General features: G+C 74.8%; 2 protein-coding genes across 2 annotated transcripts; both read left to right on the forward strand.

Annotated features, from left to right (window-relative positions):
* The first annotated feature begins 516 nt into the window (after positions 1 to 516).
* Positions 517 to 7021, forward strand: CCDC142 (coiled-coil domain containing 142). The gene is given in 14 exon segments (XM_075727378.1): positions 517 to 564; positions 2097 to 2178; positions 2370 to 3220; positions 3253 to 3735; positions 3737 to 3839; positions 3925 to 4011; positions 4092 to 4238; positions 4276 to 4430; positions 4432 to 4446; positions 5574 to 5726; positions 5903 to 6017; positions 6099 to 6276; positions 6353 to 6513; positions 6780 to 7021. Coding segments are annotated over 14 exon segments (2820 nt in total).
* Positions 7022 to 7449: 428 nt separating this feature from the next.
* On the forward strand, positions 7450 to 20932 carry LOC142596926 (programmed cell death protein 4-like). The gene is given in 11 exon segments (XM_075727379.1): positions 7450 to 7485; positions 9687 to 9905; positions 9907 to 9985; positions 13217 to 13314; positions 13411 to 13524; positions 14761 to 14982; positions 16086 to 16364; positions 17867 to 17974; positions 18048 to 18158; positions 18255 to 18399; positions 20889 to 20932. Coding segments are annotated over 11 exon segments (1455 nt in total).
* The last annotated feature ends 213 nt before the right edge of the window (positions 20933 to 21145 follow it).

Below are 21145 nucleotides of genomic sequence, written 5' to 3' on the forward strand. Positions count from 1 at the left end.
GACCCCGAACCTGGAGGCGCCCAGGCCCGGCCCGCCCGGGCCCCGCGTCCCGCCCGCCCCCCGCATCGCCCCGAGCCGCCGCCGCCGCCGGACGCGCCGGAAGTGAGGCGCGGGGCGGACCGGAAGTGGGACTCGGGGCGGACCGGAAGTGGGACTCGGGGCGGACCGGAAGTGAGGCGCGGAGCGGACCGGAAGTGAGGCGCTGGGGGTGGACCGGAAGTGGGGCACAGGCGGAGCGGAAGTGGGGCGCGACGCCGGCTGAGGCTGCCCTGCCGCCATCTTGGGTGCGGGCAGGACGGCGGCCCGCAAGGCCCGCGCCGCGCAGGCCCGGGGCTCCGCGTCCCCTCCCGCCTCCCCGCAAGGCGGGGGCCCGGCCGCCGCCCGCCGCTCAGGACCCCCCTCTGCCGGGCCCCGCGGCGCCTGCCCTCCCGGCGGATCAGCCCTGCCCGCCCCTCGGCATTCGCGCTGCCGCGGCCTAAGCCTATTTGCTCCCGCCGCCCCCGGGGAGGGCCCGGCATGGAGGACGGCGGCCCTGAGCGTCGCGGCGGGGAGCCCTGCCTGCAGGTGAGGCCCCGAGCGGGCGGGGGGCACCCCCGGGGGACGGCCCCGCCGCGCGCACCCCGGGGACACCCCGGGGACTCCCCCGGCCCGAGCCGCTGCCGGCGTCACCATGGCAACGGCCCCCGAGCCCCGGGAGGGGGCGTGGTCTGGGACTGGGGGCGTGGTCTGGGACTGGGGGGGCGTGGTCTGGCGCAGGGGGCGCTCCGCGTTGGCAGCGGCATCTTCTCGAGCCACGCCCCCTCCTCCTTAGCCACGCCCCCTCCGCGGCAGCTCTGCATATCCTCTGTAGCCCCGCCCCCTCCCTCGTAGCCACGCCCCTCGCCCGTAGCCACGCCCATAGCCGCGCCGTCACAGATATCCCCGCCCCCTCGCCCGTAGCCACGCCCCTCGCTCGTAAACACGCCCCTCCCCGCTATCCCCGCTCCCTCCACGCTATCCCCGCCCCCTCGCCCGGAGCCCCGCCCCTCGCCCGGAGCCCCGCCCTCTCGCCCGGAGCCCCGCCCCCTCGCCCCGTAGCCACGCCCCTCGCTGGTAGCCCCGCTCCCTCACCCATAGCCCCGCCCCTCCCTGCTACCCCCGCCCCCGTCTGTAGCCACGCCCCCTCTCTGCCATCCCTGTCCCCTCGCCCGTAGCCCCGCCCCTCCCCGCTATCCCCGCCCCTCCCCGCTATCCCCGCCCCTCCCCGCTATCCCCGCCCCTCGCCCGTAGCCCCGCCCCTCGCCCGTAGCCCCGCCCCTCCCCGCTATCCCCGCCCCCTCGCCCATAGCCCCGCCCCTCCCCGCTAGCCCCGCCCCCACTATCCCCGCCCCCTCGCCCGTAGCCCCGCCCCTCGCCCGTAGCCCCGCCCCTCCCCGCTATCCCCGCCCCTCGCCCGTAGCCCCGCCCCCTCCCCGCTATCCCCGCCCCTCCCCGCTATCCCCGCCCCCCGCTATCCCCGCCCCCTCGCCCATAGCCCCGCCCCTCCCCGCTAGCCCCGCCCCCACTATCCCCGCCCCCTCGCCCGTAGCCCCGCCCCTCCCCGCTATCCCTGCCCCTCCCCGCTATCCCCCGCCCCCCGCTATCCCCCGCCCCCTCGCCCGTAGCCCCGCCCCTCCCGCTATCCCCCGCCCCCTTCCCCGTAGCCCCGCCCCCTCCCCGCTATCCCCGCCCCTCGCCCGTAGCCCCGCCCCTCCCCGCTATCCCCGCCCCTCCCCACTATCCCCGCCCCTCCCCGCTATCCCCGCCCCTCGCCCGTTGCCCCGCCCCCTCCCTGCTATCCCCGCCCCTCGCCTGTAGCCCCGCCCCTCCCCGCTATCCCCGCCCCTCACCCATAGCCCCGCCCCTCCCTGCTACCCCCGCCCCCGTCTGTAGCCACGCCCCCTCTCTGCCATCCCTGTCCCCTCGCCCGTAGCCCCGCCCCTCGCCCGTAGCCCCGCCCCTCCCCGCTATCCCCGCCCCTCCCCGCTATCCCCGCCCCTCGCCCGTAGCCCCGCCCCTCGCCCGTAGCCCCGCCCCTCCCCGCGCCCCCCGGCCCCTGACCCCCCGCGGCCCCGCAGGTGGGGGCGGGCGATGGCGCCGGGCCGAGCGGCCTCCTCCTCCTCCTGCTGCGGCCCGCCCGCGGGGCCCCCACGGAGCCAGGTGAGGGGCGCGGCGGGGCGGGGCGGGGCAGAGCCCCCCATGGCCCGCGGGGGATCCCGGGGGGGGATCCCTGGGGGGTCCCGGGGGCTCCCCAGATGCCCACGGGGGCCGCGGGGCTCGGCACCGGGGGCGGGGGGGGGGCGGGGGCCGCTCCCCGCCGTTGCCCCCCGCGAGGGTCCGCGCCCCCGCAGGCGGCAGCTCCCGGGGGGGCCTGGCCCGCTCCCTGCAGAAGGCGGAGGCCGCGCTGCGCAGCTGCGTCGGCCCCGGCCTGCGGCGCCTGCTGCCCCCGCGGCCCCGCGAGCGCGGCGACGCCGGCGGCGAGGACGAGGACGAGGACGAGGACGAGGAGGAGGAGGAGGAGGAGGAGGAGGAGGCGCCCGCCCTCGCCGCCGCGCTGGAGCGGAGCTTCCCGGGGCTGCGCCGCTGCCTCTGCGTCTGGGAGGACCCCCGCACCGAGACCTTCCGCGGCCACGTGCGGCCCCAGCCCGGCGACGCCGCCGCCGCCTTCTCCCACCACCCCGTCCACCCGCGCGTGGCCGAGCGCGGCGCAGCCCTGCACGCCCTGCTGCAGCACCGCCACCACCTCCGCCTCGCCCGCGACTACAGCCGCCGCCTGAAGGCCTCCTCCGACTTCGTCCGCCGGCTCCTGGCGTCGGCGGAGCGGCCGGAGCCGCCGGCGAGGGATCCGGCGTCCGCCCGGCCGCTGCGGGAGCTCTGCCGGGAGCTGCGGACGCACGCCGGCCACTGGAGCGGGCTGCGGCGGCGGATGCGCGGCGACCCGTGGCTGCGGCCGCTGCTGCTGCGCCGGCACGAGTCGGTGGCGCAGATGCGGCGGGCGCTGCTGCTGCCGGCGCTGCACGCCGCCCGGCTGGCCGAGCGCCACGCCGAGGCGCGGCTGCGGGCGCTGGCGCGGGCCGGCACCGACGGCGACGCCCCGGCCCCGGCGCTGCTCTCCGATCTCTTCCAGGGCCTGGAGATCTACAACCAGGCGGTGGGCGACCTGGAGCTGGAGCTGGGCATCGCCGCGCGCCCGCCGCCGGCGGCGCCGGCTGCCACGGGGCCGCCGCGCACCAGCCCGGCGCCTTCCCCGCGGGCAGGGTGCTGGGGGTGCTGGCGGCCGAGCGGGGCCGGCTGGCAGCCGAGCGGCTCCGGCCCCTCCTGCGGCCGCGGGACGGGGGCGGCGGGGCGGAACGCGTCCGCTGGGAGGACGCGGCGGTGCCTTGGCCACCGGAGCGCGGCACCGCGGTGGTGGCGGAACCTTCCGGACGGGAGGAGCCGGCGGGCCTTGCTGGGGAGCTGCGGGCGCTGTGCGGGGAGGACGAGGAGCTGGTGGGGCTCATCCTGCGGGTGCTGGTGGCCTCCGCCGACAGCCTCTGGCACCCCGTCCTCCACGGGCCCAAGCAGGAGAAGCCGGTGCCGGCGGCGGAGACCCCGGAGCCACCGGCGGCCGGCCCGGGCAAGCCGAGCGATCCCGGCTGGAAGTCGGTGCGGTGGCTGGACGCCTCCCGCGCGCCGGCGGCTGAGGCCCTGCACTCCCGGTACCGCCGGCTCTTTTGGGCGGGCCGTCGCCGCCGCGCTGGAGCACCGCCTGGGGCTGCCGCACCGCGGGGCGGGCAGGATGGCGGCTGCCGTGGTGGAGCTGAGCCGCGCTCTCGCCCGGGGTAAGCGGGGGGCCGGGGCGACGCCGCGGTCCCCGCCGGCGCCGCCGCGGGGTGCGCCGGCCCTCACGCCCCGTCCCCCCCGCAGCCGGCGTCCCCCGGGAGTGCGAGGAGGAGCTGGGGCGGCTCTGCCTGCGCCTGCTGTGCCGCGCCGCGCTCCGCGGCTGGGACGGAGGTAGGGGCCGCCGGGTGCCGGCGGGCGGGGCGGGCGGCCGGTTGCGGGGGCCGCTGACCGGTTGCCCCCCCGCCCCGCAGACTTCGCCCGCGCCCTGGGCTCGGCGCTCTCCGACACGTGCTCGGGGGAGCCGGCGGCGGGGCCGGCGCGCAGCAGGACGGCGCGCTGCCTGCAGCGGCTCTACCCGGCCCTGGCCTTCGCCCTGCGCTGCCTGCGGCCGCTGCCCGGCGAGCGGGGCCCCCGGGGGTCCCCTCCGGGCTGAGCCCCGGCCCCCGCCGCCCCCCGGCCGCCCCCCCTGCCCGCGCCTGCAGGTGCTGGGGTGCTGCCTGGCCACGGCGCACGCCGCCCGCGCCTGGCTGAGGGGCAGGGCCTGCCGCTACCTGGCCGCCTGGGCCCTGCCCCAGTTCCTGCTCGTCGCCCCAGGGGGACCTGCAGGTGCGCGGGGGACGGGGGACCCACGCGTGGGGCTGGGCCCTGCCCCGCCGGGTCAGCCCCCTCCCTGCCGAGGCCGGGCTGGGGGGCTGGGGCTGGCTGGGGGGCTGGGGACTGGCTGTGGGGCTGGCTGTGGGGCTGGGGACTTGCTGTGGGGCTGGCTGTGGGGCTGGGGACTAGCTGTGGGGCTGGCCAGGGGCTGGCTGTGGGGCTGGCTGTGGGGCTGGGGACTAGCTGTGGGGCTGGGGAGTAGCTGTGGGGCTGGCTGTGGGGCTGGGGACTTGCTGTGGGGCTGGGGAGTAGCTGTGGAGCTGGCTGTGGGGCTGGGGACTTGCTGTGGTGCTGGCTGTGGGGCTGGGGACTTGCTGTGGGGCTGGCCAGGGGCTAGCTGTGGTGCTGGCTGTGGGGCTGGGGACTAGCTGTGGGGCTGGCTGGGGGGCTGGGGACTTGCTGTGGGGCTGGGGAGTAGCTGTGGGGCTGGGGGCTAGCTGTGGGGCTGGCTGTGGGGCTGGGGACTTGCTGTGGTGCTGGCTGTGGGGCTGGGGACTAGCTGTGGGGCTGGCCAGGGGCTGGCTGTGGGGCTGGGGACTTGCTGTGGGGCTGGGGAGTAGCTGTGGGACTAGCTGTGGGCTGGGGACTTGCTGTGGGGCTGGCTGTGGTGCTGGCTGTGGGGCTGGGAACTTGCTGTGGGGCTGGCTGTGGGGCTGGGGACTAGCTGGGGGGCTGGGGACTTGCTGTGGGGCTGGCTGTGGTGCTGGCTGTGGGGCTGGGAACTTGCTGTGGGGCTGGCTGTGGGGCTGGGGACTAGCTGTGGGGCTGGGGACTTGCTGTGGGGCTGGCTGTGGGCTGGCTGTGGGGCTGGAGTTGGCCGTGGGGCTGGCTGTGGGGCTGGCTGTGGGGCTGGAGTTGGCTGTGGGGCTGGCTGTGGGGCTGGGGTTTGGTTGTGGGGCTGTGGTTTGGCTGTGGGGCTGGCTGTGGGGCTGGCTGTGGGGCTGGGGCTGGCTGTGGGGCTGGCTGTGGGGCTGGGGTTTGGTTGTGGGGCTGTGGATTGGCTCTGGGGCTGGCTGTGGGGCTGGCTGTGGGGCTGGCTGTGGGGCTGGGCAGGACTCCTCTCGCCCTCTCGCCTGCAGCTGCTGGCGACGGAGACGGAGAGCCTGGTGCTGCTGCTGAGCGGGGCCTTCCCGGAGCCCGGGGACGCCGCCCCGCAGCCGCCCCCCGCCCCGGCGTCGCACCGGGAGCGCCAGCTGTGCCAGCAGATCCGCTCCGTGGCCGCCAGCATCCAGGTACGGCCCCGCTGCCGCGGCCGGGACCTCCGGCAGCCGGCCGGACCCGCGCCGGGTAGGCAGCCGGTGGTCCCGCTCCGGCTGGGCGCGGCCGGGGGAGCCGCAGGGTGCCGGGGGAGCCGCAGGGTGCCGGGGGACCCCCGTGCCACCCCGGCTCCCCCCGCTCTGCCCCCCAGCTCTTTTCGGGCGAGGTGCTGCGGATGTTCTCCGCCGACTGCAAGCGGCTGTCGGCGCAGATCTTCGACCAGACCATGCCGCTGGGCAAGCACTGGAGGCTCGGCCTCCGCGCGGGTGGGTAGGGGCCGGTGGGTGCCGGGGGCAGCGCCGCGGGCGGTGCCGAGCGGGTTTCATTTCGTCTCGTCTCCCCCGCAGAGCTGCCCAGCTCCCCCAGCGCCTACGCGGCGGCGGCGGCGCAGGCGGTGCTGGGCCAGGTGCTGCAGGGCGCCCGGCTCCTGCCCCGCGACGCCCAGGCGCCCGCCCTGGCCCGGGTGACCACGGCGTTCCTGGAGGCCTGGATGGATCACATCCTGGCCCGGCGCATCAAGTTCAGGTAGCGCGCGCGGCGGCGGCGGCGGCGCCGGTAGCACCGGGGCGTCCGGGCTGAGCCGCCGGCGGTGCCCCCCCAGCCTGCAGGGAGCCTTGCAGCTGCGGCAGGACTTCGAGCTGGTGCGGGAGCTGGTGGGCTCGGAGCGCTACGGGCTGGCCCCCGAAACGCGGCAGCGCCTGCTCTCCCTGCGCGTCTTCCAGCAGATGGACGGGGCCATCCTCTGCCTCCTGCAGCAGCCCGGCGGGGCGGCCCGCCGCGGCCCCCCGCCCCTGGCACCCCCTGCGCCGCTGCTGTGAGTGCCGGCGGCACCGGCGGTCCCGCTTGCCGCGCCACGCTCGGCCGCCCCGCCATGCCGGTGGCACCGGCGGTCCCGCTTGCCGCACCACGCTCGGCCGCCCCGCCGTGCCGGCTCCCCGGCGGCACCGAGAGCCACGTCTGTGGCCGGTGGGATGGCCGGTGCGGCCGGGCGCTCGCCCCCCTGACTCCCATCTCCTCTCCCCGGCCAGGTTCGGATAACGGCGCCCGGGAACCGGGCGCGGGCAACCTGCGCGGCGTGGAGACCCTGCCCGCGGCAGCTGGGCCCCCGCCGTCCCTCCCCGGTGCCGAAACGCCGGCGCGGTCGCGGAACGGCGCGCCGGAATCCTATTTATCGGGCAACCAACAGCAATGGCTGGCGCTGCGGCTGCACCGGGCCCGGCGTTGGCGCGTGCCGGGTTTGGCTTGCGTGGGCGACGGCCACGAAGCCTGACGCGCGGCGGCAATAAAGCGGCTGCCGGGGGCTCGGCCGGTGTCCCGGTGTCTGTCCCCGTGTCCCCGTGTCTGTCCCTGTGGCTGTCGTGGGGTTTTGGGGGGGGTTTGGGGGGGCTGCTGCCTGCGCCCGCTTTAACCGGGCTCGGTTCCCGGTGGGGTGGGCTCTGCCCGGACCCCCCGACCCCCCCCGACCCCCTTTCCCCGGGCCACCGGCTTCGGCGACCGCCGAAGCCCGGTGGCCCGGGGAAAGGGGGTCGGGGGCCAGTGGGCTACCGGAGCCACCGCTGGGCTACCGGAGCCCCCGGTGTGACTACGGCTCCCATGATGCCGTCGCCCTCCGGTCACTTCCGCCGCGGGGCGGGGTCGGGCCGAGCCGAGCTCCCCTTCCCGGTCCCGGTCCCGGTCCCGGTGCCGGTGCCCCCCGCCATGGCCGCCCCCGCCGACCGCGTCCCCTTCGCCACGGCAAGGGCCGGCACCGGGGGTGGGGGGGGGGTCCCCGGGGGTGCTTGGGGGGGGGTATGGGGGTCCCACGGGGGGCCCGACAGCACTTGGGGGGGGTCCTGGGGGAGACCGGGGGCACACGGGGGTCCCGGGAGAGGCTGGGAGTGCGTGGTGGGGGTCCCGGGTGGTCTCGGGTGCGTGGTGGGGGTCCCACGGGGGTCGTGGGGGAGACCGGGGGCACACGGGGGTCTCGGGGGAGGCTGGGAGTGCGTGGTGGGGGTCCCGGGGTGGTCTCGGGTGCGTGGTGGGGGTCCCACGGGGGTCGTGGGGGAGACCGGGGGCACACGGGGGTCTCGGGGGAGGCTGGGGGTGCGTGGTGGGGGTCCCGGGTGGTCTCGGGGGAGGCTGGGGGGTGCGTGGTGGGGGTCCCATGGGGGTCTCGGGAGAGGCTGGGGGTGCGTGGTGGGGGTCCCGGCGGCACTTGGGGGGGGGGGGTCCTGGGGGAGACCGGGGGCACACGGGGGTCCCGGGGGAGGCTGGGGTCCCATAGGGGTCCCGGGGACACTTTGGGGGGGGGTCCTGGGGGAGACCAGGGGCACATGGGGTCCCAGGAGAGGCTGGAGGTGCGTGGTGGGGGTCCCACGGAGGTCCTGGGGGAGGCTGGGGGTGCATGGTGGGGGTCCCATGGGGGTTCCACAGGGGCCCTGGGGGACACTTGGAGGGGGTCTGGGGGAGGCTGGGGTGCGTGGCGGGGGTCCCGGGGGAGACTGGGGTCCCATGGGGGTCCCGGGGACACTTTGGGAGGGTTCCTGGAGGAGACCGGGGGCACACGGGGGGTCCTGGGAGAGGCTGGAGGTGTGTGGCGGGGGTCCTGGGGAAGGCTGGGGTCCCATGGGGGTCCTGGGGGTGCTTGGGGGAGTCCCAGAAGAGGCTTGGGGTGCATGGTGGGGGTCTCACGGGGGTCCCGGGGGCACTTGGTGGGGGTCCTGGGGGAGACCAGGGGCACATGGGGGTCCCAGGAGAGGCTGGAGGTGCGTGGTGGGGGTCCCATGGGGGTCCTGGGGGAGGCTGGGGTCCCATAGGGGTCCCGGGGACACTTTGGGGGGGGGTCCTGGGGCAGACCAGGGGCACACGGGGGTCCTGGGAGAGGCTGGGGGTGCGTGGGGGTCCCATGGGGGTCCCGGGGGTATTTGGGGGGGTCCTGAGAGAGGCTGGAGGCGCATGGCGGGGGTCCCAGGAGAGTCTGAGGGTGCATGGCGGGGGTCCCAGGGGGGTCCTGGGGGTATTTGGGGGGATCCCGAGGGAGGCTGGGGTGCGTGGTAGGGGTCCTGGGAGAGGCTGGGGGTGCATGGGGGTCCTATGGGGGTCCCAGGAGAGGCTGGGGGTGCATGGCGGGGGTCCCACGGGGGCCCCGGGGGACATTTGGAGGGGGTCTGGGGGAGGCTGGGGTGTGTGGTGGGGGTCGCATGGGGGTCCCGGGGGAGGCTGGGGTTCCACAGGGGTCCTGGGGGTACTTGGGGGGGTCCTGAAGGAGGCTGGAGGTGCGTGGCAGGGGTTCCATGGGGGTCCTGGGGGAGGCTGGGGGTGCATGGGGGTCCCGGGGACACTTGGGGGGTTCCTGGAGGAGACCGGGGGCACACGGGGGTCCTGGGAGAGGCTGGGGTTGCATGGCGGGGGTCCTGGGGAAGGCTGGGGTCCCATGGGGGTCCTGCGGGTGTTTGGGGGAGTGGGGAGTCCCAGAAGAGGCTTAGGGTGCATGGTGGGGGTCCCACGAGGGTCCTGGGGGCACTTGGTGGGGGTCCTGGGGCAGACCAGGGGCACATGGGGGTCCCAGGAGAGGCTGGAGGTGCGTGGTGGGGGTCCCATGGGGGTCCTGGGGGAGGCTGGGGTCCCATAGGGGTCCCGGGGACACTTTGGGGGGGGGTCCTGGGGCAGACCAGGGGCACACGGGGGTCCTGGGAGAGGCTGGGGTGCATGGCGGGGGTCCCACGGGGGTCCCGGGGGAGGCTGGGGTCCCACGGGGGTCCCGGGGACACTTTGAGGGGGGGTCCTGGGGGAGACCAGGGGCACACGGGGGTCCTGGGAGAGGCTGAGGGTGCATGGGGGTCCCGGGGACACTTTGGGGGGGGGTCCTGGGGGAGGCTGGGGGTACGCGGTGGGGGTCCCACGGGGGTCCCGGCAGCGGCCGCCTCCATCGCGGTGATGGTGCCCGTGGTGCGCAGAGCCCCTGCCTGGCGGGCGCGGCGGTGGCGGCGGCGGCGGAGGAGGAGGAGGAGGACGGGGACGAGGAGCTGCTGGGGGCCGGGGGTCCCCGCGCCTGGACCCCCCAGGAGAAGCTGCTGCACGAGGCGCGGCTGAAGGCCAAGGCCAAGCGGCGGCTGCGGCGCGCGTCGTCCCGGGACTCGGCCCGCGAGTCGCTGTGCGAGGGTCCCGAGCCCGGCCCCCGAGCCCGGCAGCCCCAAGAGCCGGGCCCACGACCGCCGGCCCCGCACGGGCAAGGGCCGCGGGCTGCCCAAGAAAGGTGAGGGGCGGCGGGGGGCAGCGCCCCGCGGGACCCCCTGTGTCCTCCGTGGGGCTGGGACCCCTGTGGGGCTGGGACCCCTCCTTGTCCTCCGTGGGGCTGGGACCCCTGTGGGGCTGGGACCCCTCCTGCATCCTCCGTGGGGCTGGGACCCCTGTGGGGCTGGGACCCCTCCTGCATCCTCCGTGGGGCTGGGACCCCTGTGGGGCTGGGACCCCTCCTGCATCCTCCGTGGGGCTGGGACCCCTCCTTGTCCTCTGTGGGGCTGGGACCCGTCCTGCATCCTCCGTGGGGCTGGGACCCCCGTGACCCCACTTGCTCCCCCGTGGGGCTGGGACCCCTTCTGCATGCTCTGTGGGGCTGGGACCCCTGTGGGGCTGGCACCCCTCCTGCATCCTCCGTGGGGCTGGGACCCTTCCTGCATCCTCCGTGGGGCTGGGACCCCCATGACCCCACTGCTCCCCCGTGGGGCTGGGACCCCTCCTTGTCCTCCATGGGGCTGGACCTCCGTGGGGCTGGGACCCCTTCTTGTCCTCTGTGGGGCTGGGACCCCTGTGGGGCTGGGACCCCTCCTTGTCCTCTGTGGGGCTGGGACCCCTGTGGGGCTGGGACCCCTCCTTGTCCTCTGTGGGGCTGGGACCCCTGTGGGGCTGGGACCCCTCCTTGTCCTCCATGGGGCTGGGACCCCTCCTGCATCCTCCGTGGGGCTGGGACCCCTCCTTGTCCTCTGTGGGGCTGGGACCCGTCCTGCATCCTCCGTGGGGCTGGGACCCCCGTGACCCCACTGCTCCCCCCGTGGGGCTGGGACCCCTCCTTGTCCTCTGTGGGGCTGGGACCCGTCCTGCATCCTCCGTGGGGCTGGGACCCCCGTGACCCCACTGCTCCCCCGTGGGGCTGGGACCCCTTCTGCATGCTCTGTGGGGCTGGGACCCCTGTGGGGCTGGCACCCCTCCTGCATCCTCCGTGGGGCTGGGACCCTTCCTGCATCCTCCGTGGGGCTGGGACCCCCATGACCCCACTGCTCCCCCGTGGGGCTGGGACCCCTCCTTGTCCTCCATGGGGCTGGGACCTCCGTGGGGCTGGGACCCCTTCTTGTCCTCTGTGGGGCTGGGACCCCTGTGGGGCTGGGACCCCTCCTTGTCCTCTGTGGGGCTGGGACCCCTGTGGGGCTGGGACCCCTCCTTGTCCTCTGTGGGGCTGGGACCCCTGTGGGGCTGGGACCCCTCCTTGTCCTCCGTGGGGCTGGGACCCCTCCTGCATCCTCCGTGGGGCTGGGACCCCTCCTTGTCCTCTGTGGGGCTGGGACCCGTCCTGCATCCTCCGTGGGGCTGGGACCCCCGTGACCCCACTGCTCCCCCGTGGGGCTGGGACCCCTTCTGCATGCTCTGTGGGGCTGGGACCCCTGTGGGGCTGGCACCCCTCCTGCATCCTCCGTGGGGCTGGGACCCTTCCTGCATCCTCCGTGGGGCTGGGACCCCCGTGACCCCACTGCTCCCCCGTGGGGCTGGGACCCCTCCTCGTCCTCCATGGGGCTGGGACCTCCGTGGGGCTGGGACCCCTTCTTGTCCTCTGTGGGGCTGGGACCCCTGTGGGGCTGGGACCCCTCCTTGTCCTCTGTGGGGCTGGGACCCCTGTGGGGCTGGGACCCCTCCTTGTCCTCTGTGGGGCTGGGACCCCTGTGGGGCTGGGACCCCTCCTTGTCCTCTGTGGGGCTGGGACCCCTGTGGGGCTGGGACCCCTCCTTGTCCTCTGTGGGGCTGGGACCCCTGTGGGGCTGGGACCCCTCCTTGTCCTCCGTGGGGCTGGGACCCCTGTGGGGCTGGGACCCCTCCTTGTCCTCCATGGGGCTGGGACCCCTGTGGGGCTGGGGACCCCTCCTTGTCCTCCATGGGGCTGGGACCCCTGTGGGGCTGGGACCCCTCCTGCATCCTCCATGGGGCTGGGACCCCTCCTTGTCCTCCGTGGGGCTGGGACCCCTCCTTGTCCTCCATGGGGCTGGGACCCCTGTGGGGCTGGGACCCCTCCTGCATCCTCCGTGGGGCTGGGACCCCTTCTGCGTCCCCTGTGGGGCTGGGACCCCCTGTGGGGCTGGGACCCCTCCTTGTCCTCCATGGGGCTGGGACCCCTGTGGGGCTGGGACCCCTCCTGCATCCTCCGTGGGGCTGGGACCCCTCCTTGTCCTCTGTGGGGCTGGGACCCCTCCTTGTCCTCCATGGGGCTGGGACCCCTGTGGGGCTGGGACCCCTCCTTGTCCTCCATGGGGCTGGGACCCCTGTGGGGCTGGGACCCCTCCTGCATCCTCCATGGGGCTGGGACCCCTCCTTGTCCTCCGTGGGGCTGGGACCCCTCCTTGTCCTCCATGGGGCTGGGACCCCTGTGGGGCTGGGACCCCTCCTGCATCCTCCGTGGGGCTGGGACCCCTTCTGCGTCCCCTGTGGGGCTGGGACCCCTGTGGGGCTGGGACCCCTCCTTGTCCTCCATGGGGCTGGGACCCCTGTGGGGCTGGGACCCCTCCTGCATCCTCCGTGGGGCTGGGACCCCTCCTTGTCCTCTGTGGGGCTGGGACCCCTCCTTGTCCTCCATGGGGCTGGGACCCCTGTGGGGCTGGGACCCCTCCTGCATCCTCCGTGGGGCTGGGACCCCTCCTTGTCCTCTGTGGGGCTGGGACCCCTGTGGGGCTGGGACCCCTCCTTGTCCTCCGTGGGGCTGGGACCCCTGTGGGGCTGGGACCCCTCCTGCATCCTCCGTGGGGCTGGGACCCCTCCTTGTCCTCTGTGGGGCTGGGACCCCTCCTGCATCCTCCGTGGGGCTGGGACCCCTCCTTGTCCTCCGTGGGGCTGGGACCCCTGTGGGGCTGGGACCCCTCCTTGTCCTCCGTGGGGCTGGGACCCCTGTGGGGCTGGGACCCCTCTTTGTCCTCTGTGGGGCTGGGACCCCTGTGGGGCTGGGACCCCTCTTTGTCCTCTGTGGGGCTGGGACCCCTGTGGGGCTGGGACCCCTCCTGCATCCTCCGTGGGGCTGGGACCCCTCCTTGTCCTCTGTGGGGCTGGGACCCCTCCTGCATCCTCCATGGGGCTGGGACCCCTGTGACCCCACCGCTCCCCCGTGGGGCTGGGACCCCTTCTGCGTCCCCTGTGGGGCTGGGACCCCCCCGACCCCACCTCTCCCCCATGGGGCTGGGACCGCGGTGCCCCCACGGCCGAGCCCCCGCTCACCCCATGCCCGGTGCAGGCGGTGCCGGGGGCAAGGGCGTGTGGGGTGCCCCTGGCGTGGTCTACGGCTACCAGGAGCCCGACGCCCGCGACCCCAACTACGACGAGGCGGCTCAGGTACGGCCCCCCGGCCCCCCGCCGGCCCCCCAGCCCCACGCCGGCCGCCCCACGGGCAGGGGCGCGGGCAGGGCCGGCATCGCGCGCTCGCCGCAGGGGGACACCGTCTACGCCACCGTGGTGCCCGAGCTGGAGGAGGGGGAGCTGGAGCAGAACGTGCAGCCCACCGTGCTGGAGTACTTCGAGCACGGCGACACCGGCGAGGTCGTGGTGCGTGGCGGGGGGCCGGGGGCCCCGCGGTGACGCGGAGCCACGGGGATGGGGAGGGGTCCCTGGGGGAGGGGATGGGGCCCGCTGCTGGGGGGGGGGGGCTTTTGGGGAGGGGGTCCTGTGGTGGTGGGGGCTGCTGGGGGGGCCAGGTTGGGGGTGGGGTGGGGAGAAGGGGGGTCCCGTGGGGACAGGGGGTGTCCCCGGGGGGCTCGGGGTCCCCTGGGGAGGGGGGGGTCCCTGGGATGGGTCAGGGGTCCCGGTGACACAGACCCTTGGGGACAGGGCAGGCTGGGGTGGGTGGGGGTCCCTTGGGAAGGGACGGGGCCCCCCGGGGAGGGGGTCTCATGGTGGTGGGGACCTTTGGGGGGTCCAGGCTGGTGTGGGGCGGGAGAAGGGGGGTCCCTTGGGGCAGGGGGGTCCCGGGGGGGGGGTCAGGGCCCCCTGAGGAGGGGGTCTCATGGTGGTGGGGACCTTTGGGGGGTCCGGGCTGGTGTGGGGCAGGAGAAGGGGGTCCCTTAGGGACAGGGGGGGTCCCGGGGGGGGTCAGGGTCCTCTGAGGTGGGGGTCCCGTGGTGTTGGGGACCTTTGGGGGGTCCGGGCTGGTGTGGGGCGGGAGAAGGGGGTCCCTTAGGGACAGGGGGTCCCCGGGGGGGTCGGGATCCGCTGGGGAGGGGGTCTCATGGTGGTGGGGACCTTTGGGGGGTCCGGGCTGGTGTGGGGCGGGAGAAGGGGGTCCCTTAGGGACAGGGGGGTCCCCCGGGGGGGTCGGGATCCGCTGGGGAGGGGGTCTCATGGTGGTGGGGACATTTGGGGGGTCCGGGCTGGTGTGGGGCGGAGAAGGGGGTCCCTTGGGGCAGGGGGGTCCGGGGGGGGGGTCAGGGTCCTCTGAGGAGGGGGTCTCATGGCGGTGGGGACCTTTGGGGGGTCCGGGCTGGTGTGGGGTGGGGAGAAGGGGGTCTCTTGGGGCAGGGGGGTCCCTGGGGGGGTCGGGATCCGCTGGGGAGGGGGTCTCATGGTGGTGGGGACCTTTGGGGGGTCCGGGCTGGTGTGGGGCGGGAGAAGGGGGTCCCTTGGGGCAGGGGGGTCCCGGGGGGGGTCAGGGTCCTCTGAGGAGGGGGGTCCCGTGGCGGTGGGGACCTTTGGGGGTCCGGGCTGGTGTGGGGTGGGAGAAGGGGGTCCCTTGGGGCAGGGGGGGTCCCGGCAGCGGGGGGGCCGCGGGTGACGTGCCGGGCGCAGGAGCTGCTGCGGGGGCTGAACCTGGGCGGCCGGCGGCACGCGGTGCCGGCGCTGGCGGTGGCCCTGGCGCTGGAGGGCAAGGCCAGCCACCGCGAGCTGACCTCCCGCCTGCTCTCCGACCTGGTGGGCCACGTCGTCGCCCCCGAGGACATCGCCTGGGCCTTCGACAAGATGCTGCGGGACCTGCCCGACCTCATCCTCGACACCCCCGAGGCCCCCCAGGTGCCAGCGGGGACGGGGACGTGCCGGGGGGGCGCGGCTGTGCCGGGGATGCTCCGGGGGCCGTGGCTGTGCCGGGGATGCTCTGAGGGGATGCGGCTGTGCCAGGGATGCCATGGCTGTGCCGGGGGATGCTCTGAGGGACACCGCTGTGCCGGGGGCTGTGGCTGTGCCAGGGGATGCTCCAGCGGCCGTGGGCGTGCCGGGGATGGTCTGAGGGACATGGCTGTGCCGGGGGCTGTGGCTGTGCCAGGGGATGTTCCGGGGGCCACGGCTGTGCCGGGGATGCCATGGCTGTACTGGGGGATGCTCTGAGGGACACCGCTGTGCCAGGGGCTGTGGCTGTGCCAGGGATGCTCCGACGGCCGTGGGCGTGCCGGGGGATGCTCTGAGGGACACGGCTGTGCCGGGGGCTGTGGCTGTGCCAGGGGATGCTCCGGGGGCCGCGGCTGTGCCGGGGATGCTCTGAGGGGATGTGGCTGTGCCAGGGATGCCATGGCCGTGCCGGGGGATGCTTTGGGGGACATGGCTGTGCCGGGGGTTGTGGCTGTGCCGGGGGATGCTCCAGGGGCCATGGCTGTGCCGGGGGATGCTCCGGGGGCCACGGCTGTGCCGGGGATGCCATGGCCGTGCCGGGGGATGCTCTGAGGGACACCACTGTGCCGGGGGCTGTGGCTGCGCCAGGGGATGCTCGGGGGCCGTGGCCGTGCCGGGGATGCTCTGAGGGACATGGCTGTGCCGGGGGCTGTGGCTGTGCCAGGGGATGCTCCGGGGGCCGCGGCTGTGCCGGGGATGCTCTGAGGGGATGCGGCTGTGCCAGGGATGCCATGGTTGTGCCAGGGGATGCTTTGGGGGACATGGCTGTGCCGGGGGCCGCGGCTGTGCCGGGGATGCTCTGAGGGGGATGTGGGCTGTGCCAGGGATGCCATGGTTGTGCCAGGGGATGCTTTGGGGGACACAGCCGTGCCGGGGGATGCCATGGCCGTGCCGGGGGATGCTTTGGGGGACACAGCCGTGCCGGGGATGCCGTGGCCGTGCCGGGGGATGCCCGGCAGCTGCGGGGCGTGCGCGGGCGATGGGTCCGGGCGCTGAGGCTCCGTCCCCAGATGCTGGGCCAGTTCATCGCCCGGGCGGTGGCTGACCACGCGCTGCCCTTGGACTTCCTGGAGCGCTACAAGGGGCGCGTGGACTGCGAGCACGCCAGGTACGGGACGCCCCGGCCCCCCCGCCGCCGCCCGCCGCCGCCGCCCTCACCCGCCTCTCCCGCAGGGCCCGCCCTGGACCGCGCCGCCGTCCTGCTCCGCATCAAGCGCGACGTCAACCGGCTGGACAATGTCTGGGGCGTGGGGGGCGGCCAGCGCCCCGTCAAGCACCTCGTCAAGGAGGTCGGTGCCCGGCCGCGTCCCGCGCCGCGTCCCCCAGCCCTGCCTGGCCCCCCAGACGCGTCCCCCCTGCTCCGGCCGTCGTCCCTGCACACCCCCGTGTCGGGATCGCCCCCCCCCACCACGGTCCCTTGGGGGACGCGACCCCAACCACGGCGTCCCCCCCCGGCCACGTCCCCGAGCCCACCTGGGGCAGCGGCAACCCCCGGCCGTCCCTGTGCCGTGCACACGTCAGGACCCCCGGCTGTCCCCCCCGTGCCGTCCCCGCGTCCCTGCCATCCCCACGGTGTGTCCCTGCCCTGTCCCCCTGTGCCAGCCCCATCCCCCTGTGCTGTCCCTGTCCCCCCCATGCCCACCTTCCCCACACCCCCGCCGTCCCCATGCCACGTCCTCGTGCTGTCCCCGTCCCCCCGCCACCCGTGTGCCCCCGTCGTCACCACGCCGTGTCCCCCACACTGTCCCCCTGTGCCGTCCCCATCCCCCCGTGCCATCCCCCTGTGCCGTCCCTGTCCCCACGCCCCCGCTGTCCCCACACCGTGCCCCTGTGCCGTCCCCACACCATGCCATCCCCGTGCCATCCCCGTGCCGTCCCCACACTGTGCCATCCCTGTGCTGTCCCCGTGCCGTCCCCGTGCCCCCGCCGTCCCCACACCATGCCATCCCTGTGCCGTCCCCGTGCCGTCCCCGTGCCCCCGCCGTCCCCACACCGTGCCGTCCCCACACCGTGCCGTCCCTGTGCCATCCCCGTGCCCCCGTGCTGTCCCCACACCGTGCCGTCCCCGTGCCGTCCCCGTGCCCCCACCGTCCCCACACCGTGCCGTCCCCACACCATGCCATCCCCGTGCCGTCCCCGTACCATCCCCGTGCCCCCGCCGTCCCCATACCATGCCATCCCTGTGCCATCCCTGTGCCGTCCCACACCGTGCCGTCCCCACACCGTGCCGTCCCCACACCGTGCCGTCCCCCACACCGTGCCGTCCCCGTGCCGTCCCCACACCATGCCATCCCTGTGCCATCCCCGTGCCCCCGTGCTGTCCCCACACCATGCCGTCCCCATGCCGTCCCCGTGCCCCCACACCGTGCCCCTGTGCCGTCCCCACACCATGCCATCCCTGTGTTATCCCCGTGCCGTCCCCGTGCCGTCCTCACCACCGTGCCATCCCTGTGCCATCCCTGTGCCCCCCGTGCCGTCCCCCACACCATGCCCACACCATGCCGTCCCCGTGCCCCCACACTGTGCCCCTGTGCCATCCCCACACCGTGCCATCCCTGTGCCATCCCCGTGCCCCCGCCGTCCCTGCACCGTGCCGTCCCTGTGCCATCCCCGTACCATCCCCGTGCCCCCCGCCGTCCCCACACCGTGCCATCCCCGTGCTGTCCCCGTGCCGTCCCTGTGCCCCCGCCGTCCCCACACCGTGCCGTCCCCGTGCCCACACCGTGCCGTCCCCACACCGTGCCCTCCCCGTGCCGTCCCCGTGCCCCCGCCGCAGCCGCCTCCCCCGCAGATGAACCTGCTGCTGCGCGAGTACCTGCTCTCCGGGGAGGTGTCGGAGGCCGAGCAGTGCCTGCGGGAGCTGGAGGTCCCCCACTTCCACCACGAGCTGGTGTACGAGGTGAGGGGTCCCGGGGGTCCCGGGGTTTGGGGGGGGGGCTGCCGGCGGCCCCGCTGACGCCCGCTGCCCGCAGGCGGTGGTGATGGTGCTGGAGGGCTCCGGGGAGGAGCCCGTGGCCATGATGGTGACGCTGCTGAAGGTGCTGTGGGAGACGGGGCTGGTGACGCTGGACCAGATGAACCGGGTGAGCGCGGGGCGCGCGGGGGTGCCGGGGGGGCAGCCGGGCCCCGGGCTGACGCCGCTGGCGGGGTGCGTCCCCCCCGGCCCCCTCCCCGCGCAGGGCTTCCAGCGGGTGTACGAGGAGCTGGGGGACATCAGCCTGGACGTGCCGCTGGCCCACGGCCTCCTGGCGCGGCTGGTGGAGCTCTGCTTCCGCCGCGGCGTCATCACCAGGGCGCTGCGGGACGCCTGCCCCGCCAGGTACCGCGGGGCCGGGGGCTCCTGCCCTCGTCCCCCTTCCTCCCCTTCATCCTCTTCCTCCCCTTCCTCCTCCTCCTGCCCTCGTCCCCTTCCTCCCCTTCATCCTCTTCCTCCCCTTCCTCCTCCTCCTGCCCTCGTCCCCTTCCTCCCCTTCATCCTCTTCCTCCCCTTGCTCCCCTTCCTCCTCCTCCTGCCCTCATCCCCTTCCTCCCCTTCCTCCCCTTCCTCCTCCTCCTGCCCTCGTCCCCTTCCTCCTCTTCCCCTTCATCCCCTTCATCCCCTTCCTCCTCCTCTTCCCCTTCATCCCCTTCATCCCCTTCCTCCTCCTCTTCCCCTTCATCCCCTTCCTCCTCCTCTTCCCCTTCATCCCCTTCCTCCTCCTCTTCCCCTTCATCCCCTTCTTCCTCCTCTTCCCCTTCATCCCCTTCCTCCTCTTCCCCTTCCACCCCTTCCTCCTTCCCTTGTCCCCTTCCTTCTCCTCCTGCCCCTCGTCCCCTTCCTCGTCCCCTTCCTCGTCCCCTTCCTCCTCTTGCCCCTCTTCCCCTTCATCGCCTTCATCCCCTTCCTCCCCTTCCTCCTCCTGCCCCTTGACCCCTTCCTCCTCCTCCTGCCTCTCATCCCCTTCCTCCTCCTGCCTCTCATCCCCTTCCTCTTCCCCTTCCTCTCCCCTTCTTCCCCTTCCTCCTCTTCCCCTTCCTCCCCTCCCTTCTCTCCTTCATCCCCTTCATCCCTTTCCTCGTCCCCTTCCTCCTCCTTTTTGCCTTCATTGCCTTCATCCCCTTCCTCCTCCTGCCCTTCGTCCCGTTCTTCCTCCTCCCCTCATCCCCTTCCTCCTCCCCTCATCCCCTTCCTCCTCCTCCTCCCCTCATCCCCTTCCTCCTCCCCTCATCCCCTTCCTCCTCCTCCTCCCCTTCATCCCCTTCCTCCTCCTCCTCCCCTTCATCCCCTTCCTCCTCCTCCCCCCCTTCGTCCCCTTCTTCCTCCTCCCCCCCTTCGTCCCCTTCTTCCTCCTCCCCCCCTTCGTCCCCTTCCTCCCCTCATCCCCTTCCTCCTCCTCCTCCCCTCATCCCCTTCCTCCTCCTCCTCCCCTTCGTCCCCTTCTTCCTCCTCCCCTCATCCCCTTCCTCCTCCTCCTCCCCTTCGTCCCCTTCTTCCTCCTCCCCTCGTCCCCTTCCTTCCTCCTCCTGCCCCTCGTCCCCTTCCTCCTCCTCCTCCCCTCATCCCCTTCCTCCTCCTCCTCCCCTTCGTCCCCTTCCTTCCTCCCCCTGCCCCTCGTCCCCTTCCTCCTCCTCCTCCCCTTCGTCCCCTTCCTTCCTCCCCCTGCCCCTCGTCCCCTCCCTCCTCCTCCTCCCCTTTGTCCCCTTCTTCCTCCTCCCCCCCTTCGTCCCCTTCCTTCCTCCTCGTCCCCTTCCTCCTCCTCCTCCCCTTCGTCCCCTTCTTCCTCCTCCCCTCGTCCCCTTCCTTCTTCCTCCTGCCCCTCGTCCCCTTCCTCCTCCTCCTCCCCTCATCCCCTTCCTCTTCCTCCTCCCCTCGTCCCCTTCCTTCCTCCCCCCTGCCCTTCGTCCCTTCCTTCCTCCCCCCTGCCCCTCGTCCCCTCCCTCCTCCTCCTCCCCTCATCCCCTTCCTCCTCCTCCTCCTCCTCCCCTCATCCCCTTCCTCCTCCTCCTCCTCCCCTTCGTCCCCTTCTTCCTCCCCCCCTTCGTCCCCTTCCTCCTCCTCCTCCCCCCCTTCTTCCTCCCCCCCTTCGTCCCCTTCTTCCTCCTCCTCCCCTCATCCCCTTCCTTCCTCCTCCTGCCCCTCGTCCCCTCCCTCCTCCTCCTCCTCCTCCCCTTCGTCCCCTTCCTTCCTCCTCCTCCCCTCGTCCCTTCTTCCTCCTCCTCCCCTCGTCCCCTTCCTTCCTCCTCCTGCCCCTCGTCCCCTCCCTCCTCCTCCTCCCCTCATCCCCTTCCTCCTCCTCCTCCTCCCCTTCGTCCCCTTCTTCCTCCCCCCCTTCGTCCCCTCCCTCCTCCCCCTGCCCCTCATCCCCTTCCTTCCTCCTCCTGCCCCTCGTCCCCTCCCTCCTCCTCCTCCTCCTCCCCTTCGTCCCCCTTCCTCCTCCTCCTCCCCTCGTCCCCTTCTTCCTCCTCCTCCCCTCATCCCCTTCCTTCCTCCTCCTGCCCCTCGTCCCCTCCCTCCTCCTCCTCCCCTCATCCCCTTCCTCCTCCTCCTCCTCCCCTTCGTCCCCTTCTTCCTCCCCCCCTTCGTCCCCTTCCTCCTCCTCCTCCCCTTCGTCCCCTTCTTCCTCCTCCCCTTCGTCCCCTTCTTCCTCCCCCGCTTCGTCCCCTCCCTCCTCCCCCTGCCCCTCATCCCCTCCCTCCTCCTCCTCCCCTCATCCCCTTCCTTCCTCCTCCTGCCCCTCGTCCCCTCCCTCCTCCTCCTCCCCTTCATCCCCTCCCTCCTCCTCCTCCCCCCCCCCCCCCCGTTGCCCCCTCCCCTCACCCCCTCCTCCCCGCAGGGGCCCGCAAACGCTCCGTGAGCGAGGGCGACGGGGGGAGCTGAGGCCGGGAGCGGGCGCCGCCGCCATGGGGCTGGGGGGGCCCAGGGGCCGCTGCCCCCCGCCATGGGGCAGGGCTGGGCCCCCCCCCCCCGCCGCTGCCCCCGGGACCCCCGGCCGGCGGCGGGGCCGAGCAGGGGGCACAATAAAGCGGCTTCCAAGGAGGTGCTGAGCCTGGTGTGTGCGGGGGGCCGGGGGCCCCCGCGGGGTCCCTGTCC

Source organism: Pelecanus crispus, unplaced genomic scaffold, assembly GCF_030463565.1.
Source record: "Pelecanus crispus isolate bPelCri1 unplaced genomic scaffold, bPelCri1.pri SCAFFOLD_237, whole genome shotgun sequence".
Lineage (NCBI taxonomy): Eukaryota > Metazoa > Chordata > Aves > Pelecaniformes > Pelecanidae > Pelecanus > Pelecanus crispus.